The sequence below is a fragment of the Atta colombica genome, unplaced genomic scaffold, assembly GCF_001594045.1.
Source record: "Atta colombica isolate Treedump-2 unplaced genomic scaffold, Acol1.0 scaffold175, whole genome shotgun sequence".
NCBI classification, from domain to species: domain Eukaryota; kingdom Metazoa; phylum Arthropoda; class Insecta; order Hymenoptera; family Formicidae; genus Atta; species Atta colombica.
In genome coordinates this window covers 881,159-891,391 of record NW_017259266.1, presented here as the reverse complement: position 1 = coordinate 891,391, position 10,233 = coordinate 881,159, and the positions used below count along the sequence as shown (strand labels likewise).

Sequence of the window (10,233 nt, the reverse complement as noted above, 5' to 3'; positions counted from 1 at the left end):
TGATAAAAGAAATGTTAATTTGATTTAACAATCATTTTTTTTATTGAACAAATATTTACTTACCGTAAATAATGTTCAGTTGGCAATACAGAACTAAATATTTATTAAAATTAACTATATTTTTTTCTCAGTATAATTATAGATGGCGTAACGGATACAAGACTCATAACTTTGAAATCCCAGATTTAAAACCCGATCGATAAGTGGAAAAGATTAAAATATAATTAAAAATTAGAATTAATTAATAAAATTAGTTGTCTAATGTTTAGGCACTGTCGATAAAAAAAATAAATGTAAAAAAATTCTACATTGTTATTTTTTCTAATTTTCAAATAATTCAGTTCAAATAATTTTGACATTAAAAAACGTTTTTTTAATATTAAAAGAAATATTTCTTCAAACGTTAAGTAAATGTTTTTTTAATAAAATGTTTCTTCAAATGTTAAAATTAACGTTTTTTAATTAAAAAAAGATGACAACCCATTATTTTTAACGTTTTTAAAAATATTTTAAAAATGTTTTTTAAATATTTTTAAAAACATTTTTAAAAACATTGTCTGCTGATTGGATAATTGGAATCAGACATCGCAAATATAGATATTCAATGTTCATTCCAGTTGTCTTTTTTTATTATTATACAATAACATTTATACTTTAACGATTTTCATACAACATAGGAGCATGAGTTATTTCATCTTAAGAATATTCTAGGTATCTCATATTACGATTTCCTTATGGTTTCCTATGTCTTATGGTTTTACGATCATCAAATCTAACTTCTGTAATTAAACAATTCAACATATCCTGCATTTTTCTATTAGTACGGCCTTACCACTACATAAAGAATTTATTGTCTATATATTTATTTATTAAATAATAAACAAGATTTAAATGTTCATCTTTAAATTCTAAAATCTTGTTTTACAATGAGGCAACAGGCATCTAATAATGAATTTTCTATTAAATAATTTTCAATCCAAGAGCAATAAATTCATGGTGAAACTAATAGCATTTATTAGTTTAGCAGAAACGCCGCTATTTTATATTAGGCGCCTATATCATAAGGAGACTTTCCTCTATATATAAACAAAACAGGTAAATAAAATATAGAGTATTTTCAAAATGAAGTACATACTTGTCATTTCCGTTATTTGTGAGACTGAAATTCTGAAATAATAAATTAAAAAAAATAGTTAAAAAAAAAAAGGTAACTTACCAACTTTGCTAAGAATACGTTTATATACAGTATAGATAAGGAAAATTATTATCGTACCTAATATCGATAAATGTTTCGAATAATTTCCTTGTTGTTGATGTCGCTAGTTGCTTCTAGCTTCTTTAACTTAACCTAACCTAACCTAACTAAACATATAAACTTCTTTTTATCAAATCGGGCGACGCACACGATAAGACGTGCGAGTGCTTGTAATTTATAATACATCCGGTCGCACTGTTTAATGTTTGAAAGTAGATCATTATAAAAATAGTGGTTAAATAATAAAAACCATTCAAGATGGTGAAATTGACGCCGGAACTCATAGAGCAATCTATGCAGTACATTAATCCCGTGCGAGATCGCGAATTAGATCTCCGAGGTTTGTTGCGAACGAAAATCTGTTGTTATAATATATATATCGCATTCATTCCATTATTTTTGTTTCACTGATGTGTTGCAGGATATAAGATACCCACCATTGAAAACCTAGGTGCAACATTGGTAGGTATATACTTTAGAAGAAATAATAACTTATATTTATAATATCATCATTATATTATAATCTCTACATTTTTAATCCCAAAATATATAGTCTTATTACAACATAACTATTACATTATACTACATTATTTTTCATTTTTTTTTAGGATCAGTTTGATACAATAGACTTTTCTGATAACGACATACGTAAGCTGGATGGTTTTCCACTTTTGAAAAGGATAAAGACCCTATTCTTCAATAACAATCGTATCGTCAGGATTGGCGAAGGACTGGAACAGTATATACCGAACTTGCAATGTCTTATGTTGACTGGCAATATGATACAAGAATTGGGTGATCTAGAGCCTCTGATACCACTGAAGAATCTTACAAATTTATGTCTGCTTCAAAATCCAGTTTCTGCTAAGCCACAATACAGACAGTATATTGTCTACAGATTTCCCCAACTCAGATTGCTTGATTTTCGAAAAATTAAGCAGGCAGAGCGTGAGGCAGCAACAGAATACTTTAGAAGCAAACGTGGCAAAGAGATGGCACGTGAGATAGCTAAAAAGGTGAAGGCACAAACGGCGGGTGCAGCTGCTGACAAACCTTTGACCACTCCTGAGGAACGTAATAAAATTCGAGAGGCCATTTCAAACGCATCTTCTCTGGAGGAAGTACAGAGGCTTAGTAAATTGCTGCAGTCTGGTCACATACCAGGCGATGAAAGATTGCAAAATGGTATAAGTTTCTTATACATTGCATATATATATATAAATAATTGTAGATCTTACAGAATCAATAATATTGTTAATCGTCAATATTGTTAATTATCAACAAATACTGACAATTATTATTATACACATAAATGCAGACTTAGAAAAAAGATTATTAAACAATTTAGATTCTATTATACAATATTGTATTTTATATCATATTATGTTTCAGGTAGTGGAGCTGCAGAACCTATGGAAGAGGATGATGATTAAATTATGATAGAAGTTGAAAAACAAATTTTCTATTGTAAGTATGCAGCTTGACGGAGTAGGCCGTGATAATAGTACACATATGCTGATAAAAAATTGTATACTACACAGATCTACTACTCCTTTGAAATAATACAGATTACTTTTTTGTAAAAAATAAAATATGGAGATTAGCCTGGAAGCGATTTTCGTAACTATTCCTCATTATTACACTGAACGTTATTTTAATATATCAATATGTTTATTTCAGATTAATAAAGTATTTTCAAACGATTGATATTCTTATTATTAAATCTCCCTAATTATATATAAACTCATTTTACATGAATTTGTAGAGCATCAAAACGTAAAGTTTTGATTTTTTTAAATAAATTGGATAAATATGAAATATATGAATATATATTTGCATTTGTAAAGTTCAGCTTGTAAGAAATTTCTTAACTTTTTATTTATTTAGTTTTGACAAAATGTTTTTTTTTACAAATGTTTTTATTAACAAAATTGTTCAGATGTGGAATTCCTAAATTTTCAATCCATCAAATAAATAATTTAATAATTCATATATAAGTAAATAATTATTTAAATTAATCAATGTAATTTGGTTTTGTGTACGATATATGTCAATACGTTATATACGTTACATAAGTTAGATCAGTAGATGAGTAGATGTCAGTCCAATCCAACACGGTGCACAATTTTCTTTCGATTGTTTGCTGAATACAACTTGAATTAAATAATGGGTAATTACATCGCTACCTACATAACGCATCCCGACACAATGCCCAAGTCCGACGGTAAACCGACGTTCGATCCGATGTATGGATTTCCTAATGGTCGAAAAATCAGAGGTATGTTCGAACTTAACCTCTTTTTGTATCGTGTATTATTTTATTATCAAATAAATATATATTTGCGATTGTCTAGACGTGGAATCAGAATTTAATTGTTAATTGTCCTATGGTTTTGATAGATCCTCTTATCGAGACCGAATGACTTTTTTATGGGACTGAATTTTATTAGCCATTATGTGTTATTTTGTAATGGACTTCATAACATCTATCTTACCTCCATGATTAAATATTTAAATACTCAAAATTTGAAAGAGATTTTCCAAATGTTTGCAATTTTGTTGGTAGAATGTCAGCAAAAATAATAGAATTTGTTAGTAGAATATAATAATAGATTGACTGCAGAAATTAAATAAAATCAAGAATCAGAGGATTGATTCCGTATCTTGAAATAAAGGAAAAATTACAAAAATGAGCAAACTTCTAGGCATTGACCAATAAGATTATAAATATTTTAGTAAATTTGCTCATTTTGTAATTTTCATCTTGTTTCAAGATACTGAATCAATCTCCAGAGATCAGAGAATCAGTTGTGTGAGTACTTTCTATTTGGTAATACAAGTTGATAGAAGTGTCCTTCTATTTTTGTTATTCTCTGAATGTGAAAGATAGAACGATATTTGCGTTGACTTGTACCACTAAATAAAAAGCATTTTGCATATTTTGAAATGAAGTGAAAATTATAAAAAATAAACAAATTCACTAGGTAGGTATTGACAAATGAAATTATAAATATTCTAGTGAATTTAATTAATTTTTGTAATTTTCATCTCACTTTAAAATACACAACCTCCTTGCTGATTTACTGTTAGATTATATATCTGTAGTTTCTGCTGGCTTGGTTAAATTTAATGTAGATGCAATTAATATTGATCTGTAATAACATTCTGCTCTCAAATATATATACTAGTGAATTATGCTACTAACATTTTGCTTATTGGATATATGAAAAGTGCATGAAAATATTAATATATCTTATCGGAAAGAAATTCACTTGAATATATGTTCTTGAATGATTTATCCATGAAAAGTAAGTTAAAAATTCAAATGTTTTCATATGACTGTAATTATCTTCAATTAATTTGTGAATAATTGTTTTGATTTTTAATACGACATTTTGTTATTTTATTTGATTGTTTTATCATTAATATTATATTTAAAAAATTAGAATATGTTACGTTTTAATTTTCTATATTTATTGTTAACTGAAGAGTTATATCTGGTTAGCAATAGCATTTATGATTCAAATTTTATATTTTAATTAGATATCAGGACATGTGTTTCGTCCAGATTCTAATTAGTATGCCAAATTTACAGAGGTGCCATTGTCAGAAGAAGATATGATGGCTTTCAAGATTCCTTATGACAGACGCGATTATTGTGCCCACAAGTATATGGAATTACATGAGTGTAAGAGACGTCATTATCCCTTCATGTTGAAGTGCGCGCATGAAAGACACCAATATAATGAGTGCTACGTTGAAGAGTAAGTATCTCATATTGTTTGGAATATCTGTATCATATTATAAATTTTCAAGATACACATTAATAATAATATTGTATCTGTTACAGTTACGTCATAAGAATGAAAGAGTATGAAAGAGAACGTCGTCTTCTTGAAAGAGAAAAAAGAATACAACAAGCAGCAGCAGCGTAAAAGTCCACTGAATTTTGATAAATTTGATTCGTCGTCGTCGATAATTTAGATTGCACATATGTAAAAAGGGAATTGTGTCCCGTAATGTATATAAGCTATGTCAATAAAATGTATTTAACAATAAATTTTCTTTATAAAACGATAGATAAACGCAGTAATACTCTTTGACAATTTATATTAGATTAATATAAAATTCAAAGCTAAGATCGAACTACTGGAAATTATTTCGGATTTTGAGCACATATTATGATAACTATTTGGAATAAATTCCGATCGGAATTATTCCGTTTTCCCTAGAAAACATAATATAGAAATCTAGAAATAAATTCTAATCGAAATCTGTTCCAGATAATTCCATAACATGTATCCTAAAAAATGTAAGGTATCATACTTTACAGAGCGATAAAAAAGTTTGTGAGATGTTTGTGTACTTATCATATAATTATGTAACAAGCTGATGTTATTTATTATAATCGATTTACTATAAAAAGTGCAGTGTATTAAAATGCTTACATTTAAATAATATTTTCCAAAATAAACGTTTAATAATAAAAGATGATTTAGCTTTAAACAATTTTAATGTTTTAAATCTAAACAATGTTTAGATTTAACTATTTAATTATTAAAAAAAAGTTTTAACTACGTAACTATTTAAATTATTAAAAAGTATTAATTTTTTTCTTATAAGTAAACGAAAAAAATGTCATTATGATAATTGAAAGTTTTGCTTTTTTCGCCTTGAAAAACAAAACATTTAATTGATATTTAATAAACATTTACAGTGAAGCATTTTGAAACATAAGATATTACTTACGATGCTAATAAGTTTTGGTATATCGAAATATGAGAAATGTCGCGTTGGAAAATTTTCTCGCAAAACTGGCAAATTTAATGAAATAAAATTAATTGTTTTTATAGAAACTAAACATTATCTAAAATAAAACGTTTTCAGTTTAAAACATTTTTTAAAACTAAATATCTTTGTTTTCAAATAATGTACTTTTAAAAATTGAACATCTTTATGTGTTTTTGAATAAGATACTTTTCAAAACTAAACACTTTTTAATGCTCTCACTTTTTACATGCTCGTTTAGAAATATCTTTAAAAGATTTTAATATCTTAAAATTAAAAACCTTTCATGATTGTTAGGCAATTAATTTGCAGATGCAGATTCAAAGAATTCATATTCAGAGTCAATATTTTAATTAATATTTTATTCATCATTACAAAACGAGAGATACAATATGTACAAGACGGTGCACGTACGTGCGATCGGCGTATGCGAGAGCCGTAACCCTAAGATTATTGTCTCGCGTCGAAAGAATAACTTATCGTCTTATTATACAACTGTTAAACCTCAAGAGTCTTATTGTAATCGCCCCTCGGCCATCGTCCTGCATTGTTCGCGGTATCGTTTCGTGCGCTCCTCGTGGCTGCGCAGCTTCATCGAGGAAATCGATAAAACGGGAAGCGTCGTGCGGACGTGCAACTCCGCGGGTCTTCTCCGACGGCATCGGACCGTGCGTCCGCGCCGGTTCTATCGCCTCTTCGCGACATTCGTAATCCCGGAAGTAGAATAAGTGGTGAAACATCAGCGTGGTTTCGCGAGATAATTCTCTCCGTTAAATCAAATAATATAAATATACTTCTATGTACATATATCGCCTCTCTGTGCCTCACAGAATGGTGAGTTTAACGAATCGAAGCAATAAAATATGTATGAAAATTAAAATTTGAAATTTCCTTCATATTAATATATTAATATATGAACGCGAGTTGTTGTTAAGCGAATTGTTGTTTAGCCATATGAAAAGAATGATTTTGCTGAAGCATCAAAAAATTTAGCTAGATAATACGAATCTAAAAATAATTTTGTTAGACTGTCAAAACTATTATATTGTATGAAACACTCAAACATAATGAGCAATGCTGTAAAAGATTTTGGCATTCTAGCAATCAGCTTGAACATTCTACAAAATTATTTTGATGATTTAACAAAATTTATTTTCTGATCTATATCTAGCTAAATTTTTGAATATGTCAATAAAACTGTTCTTTTCGTATGACAAGTCGTACGAAAAGAACAATTTTGCAGAAATATATAAAATTTAATCAGATCTGAAAATAATTTTGTTGGACCGTTAAATTAATTATATATGAAACATGATGAGCAATGCTATAAATAATTTTTATATTTTAGAAACCCGTTTAAGTATACATAATTATTTTGATAATCCAATAAAATTATTTTCTGTAGCTAGTTAAATTTTTAAATACTTCAGCAAATTATTCTTTCCATGTATGATTTTTGAAGAAGACGGGATTTGTATCATGTATCATCGATGTGGACACATGCATTTTTTCACATATTTCTAACTATTTTTCGATATAAATTTATTGGTAAGAGTCTGTCGTAATCTATGTCGCACTGCGGTATCTGGGAGTCTCTATAGCATTGGCCAGCGTACATTGCACCTTTCCCGATTGCTCCATTTCTCGAATTGAAAAGTTGTAGCAATCTCGGTTGTTTTAAATATAATACAAAGATGAGCTTCTTAGATATATTTTTATTTGTTTTACATTAATTAATTGGTTCCAGAATTATTTAAGAATTAGACATATTGCGCGCGTGTGAGTCTTTAAATTTTTATTTTAATATTTATACATTACATTGATTCTAAATTACAAATATCGAACACAATTGCACAATTTTTAAGACTGATTTATGGCAGAGTATTTTGCCAATTGTAACCAATGTAATTTTCAAGCTGTGTACATTTTATTATTGCTTCGTTTCGTCTCTATGTTCCCTGTTGTGTTTATTGCAGCATCAAAGTTCTAGATTTTTTCATTCTCAAAAAGGAGAAAGTTACATTTACCATTTATTTTATTTTATTTATTCCTCGCGACGTTTCTTAAACTCTTAAAGAACAATGTTAATTGGGCGATGGAGACCGATTAAAATTATAATAGAGGCAACATTTTAAAGCTATTGAAGTTAGTCCAAAGTGCGCGCGAGACCTGAGATATCCTGTGGAAGATACATGCCCGGAAAGGGTACAAAGGGTAACAAATAAAAATATTCTTCTGTGAGGAAGAAATCTTCGTTTTCCGCACCAATGAAACGTTTGACGGATTATCGGAAAAATGTTTCAACGTGATGTTCATATATCGGAAGCCAATACAATTTATCTCTGCAAAAGCAATCAAACAATCACATTTGATCGCCACTGGACGTAAAGGCATTTCTAATAATAGACAGATCCTTCCTGTGTCATCGCAGACTTTTCATTGTATGTCCTTGGCAAACAGATAAGAAATATAATAGCATTAACCCGTTAACCAACCCTTCTTTCCCATTGTCAAATTTTCTGACTGAGATTTTCCCCTACGCTATTTGCAATTCTTTGTAATTATTTATGTATAAGAATTATAAATTATTGTCGGCATAATTTTTTTTGACGGCCATAGTTTTCTTTTTATCGACCTATTTATACTTCTATTATTTTCAGAGTAGATTAGGAATTTCAATATCTCGCGTAGATTTAAACGTGTGTATATTTAAATATTTAAATTTCTCATTTTGTTAACTCAATTTTCAAGTATATGACTGGTCAATGAGTTCCTCATCTGTCGGTACATTAACGAGCATAAAAGTTCACCGGTGTAGAAAGGAGCTACATTTCAACGCGATATGTGTGTACGTGTATATTGCGTGTTTCGTTCGTCGGAACGAAGATTTTCCCTTTCGTATGTTCCCTCGTGTGTTCTATTCAGCCTTGAGTTCCTTTGCGGACTTTCCTTTGCGGTAAGCGGACCTGTAAAAGTCGGAGAAGAGCACGAAGAAGATTGTCGCATGAAGTAGAAGGAGGGTCGCAATCAGTTTGGGATAGCCGCAATCGAAGATGAGAGCCTGTGCGCTATGCACAAACACCAGGAAGAACTGCACCTGTAAAATCAATTCAGCAATTCAGCAGATTTAACAATACAATCGGACACTAAAATTTATAAGTGGTGAGTAAAACTATCGAAAGTCAAAAGCTGATATTTATAGTCGGATCTCAATTTTAAGACCGTTCGAAGTACAGAAGATGTCATGAACTAATCAGAGAGTCGTGTTAGCATCTTAAGATATTATTTAAGACGGTTTTCAAATAAGAATAGACTATGAATATCATCCAAATTAAATCTGGAAGCACCAGAACTCTGGATTTAAATTCAGAAATCTTAAAATTTCTATATTTATATAAAAATTATATATAAGAGTATAAATTATATTATGTATAATAGTATAGATGAATCTTATAATATATCATCAACTTACATAATTAATTGACATAATTGATTTAAGCTTGCGTCTTTTTTAAAATACATGTTTAATAGAGAATCGATGTATTTACACCGTGCGCATTATGTTTTTCTCGATTTCTGCACAGCCGTGCATTGCATATTACTCGGTTGACGCGATCAACTCTGTATTGCAACCGAATTCATTAAGCGATTCGAAGAAAGAACGCAATGCAGTATGTAGCAATAACTATTCATATATCTAATATATCCAGCGCATATCGTTCTCTCTTAACATACAACAACCGAGAGGCCAGTCCGTGAATGAGACAATATTTATAGCGTGCGAGCGTTGTTGTTGGTACAACTTTGTGTAAGATTTACCTTACGAGAGTTAGATATTTCTCATGTCTAAATTATCTTTGAAGATCAGTATAAAACGTGAGAAAAAAACAAGATTCTTAGTCAATGGAGTGAGTCGTCACACATAAATGTCAAACATGCGTTGACTGATTTATAGAAAGTATACGGATAGGTGTGCGATGGCAAGTTTCCGACGTGTGGATAGTTAAATTCACCATGAATTTGTCAGTAAAAACTCGCACTACTTTATTATTGATTCTTTCAGTATCGTGTTTAATCCTATCCTCAATCTAATTTACATAAAACGGGATTTGCGAGCGAATGTGTCTGATTCTGAATGCGTTTACCTTTGAAAGATTATATTTTATATGTGTCTCAAAGATATTATTATA

General features: G+C 29.6%; 3 protein-coding genes across 3 annotated transcripts in view; 2 read left to right on the top strand and 1 right to left on the bottom strand.

Moving 5' to 3' along the window:
* The first annotated feature begins 1,364 nt into the window (after nucleotides 1-1,364).
* On the top strand, nucleotides 1,365-2,861 carry LOC108686330 (probable U2 small nuclear ribonucleoprotein A'). The gene is made up of 4 exons (XM_018191591.1): nucleotides 1,365-1,595; nucleotides 1,677-1,717; nucleotides 1,864-2,440; nucleotides 2,648-2,861. The coding sequence occupies exons 1-4, from the start codon at nucleotides 1,514-1,516 to the stop codon at nucleotides 2,686-2,688; spliced, it is 741 nt and encodes a 246-aa protein (XP_018047080.1). The 5' UTR covers nucleotides 1,365-1,513; the 3' UTR covers nucleotides 2,689-2,861.
* A 475-nt stretch (nucleotides 2,862-3,336) lies between these two features.
* Nucleotides 3,337-5,334, top strand: LOC108686329 (NADH dehydrogenase [ubiquinone] 1 beta subcomplex subunit 7). The gene is made up of 3 exons (XM_018191590.1): nucleotides 3,337-3,533; nucleotides 4,851-5,019; nucleotides 5,106-5,334. Exons 1-3 carry the CDS (start codon nucleotides 3,422-3,424, stop codon nucleotides 5,188-5,190), a joined length of 366 nt encoding a protein of 121 aa, XP_018047079.1. The 5' UTR covers nucleotides 3,337-3,421; the 3' UTR covers nucleotides 5,191-5,334.
* Nucleotides 5,335-7,492: 2,158 nt separating this feature from the next.
* The window catches only part of LOC108686323 (elongation of very long chain fatty acids protein AAEL008004-like), a 34,546-nt gene continuing 31,805 nt past the window's right edge, over nucleotides 7,493-10,233 (bottom strand). The window contains exon 5 of the mRNA XM_018191583.1: nucleotides 7,493-9,140. Within this exon, the coding sequence (XP_018047072.1) occupies nucleotides 8,961-9,140 (180 nt within the window). The 3' untranslated portion in view covers nucleotides 7,493-8,960. The remainder of the gene's footprint in view (nucleotides 9,141-10,233) is intronic.

Bases quoted from the DNA above. Each gene is read 5' to 3' on its own strand.
- LOC108686330 (XM_018191591.1), top strand. From the start codon at position 1,514: ATGGTGAAATTGACGCCGGAACTCATAGAGCAATCTATGCAGTACATT. The intron at 1,596-1,676 runs GTTTGTTGCGAA...GATGTGTTGCAG, and splicing joins TCGCGAATTAGATCTCCGAG to GATATAAGATACCCACCATT. The intron at 2,441-2,647 runs GTATAAGTTTCT...ATTATGTTTCAG, and splicing joins CGATGAAAGATTGCAAAATG to GTAGTGGAGCTGCAGAACCT.
- LOC108686329 (XM_018191590.1), top strand. From the start codon at position 3,422: ATGGGTAATTACATCGCTACCTACATAACGCATCCCGACACAATGCCC. The intron at 3,534-4,850 runs GTATGTTCGAAC...CCAAATTTACAG, and splicing joins TAATGGTCGAAAAATCAGAG to AGGTGCCATTGTCAGAAGAA. The intron at 5,020-5,105 runs GTAAGTATCTCA...TATCTGTTACAG, and splicing joins AATGAGTGCTACGTTGAAGA to TTACGTCATAAGAATGAAAG.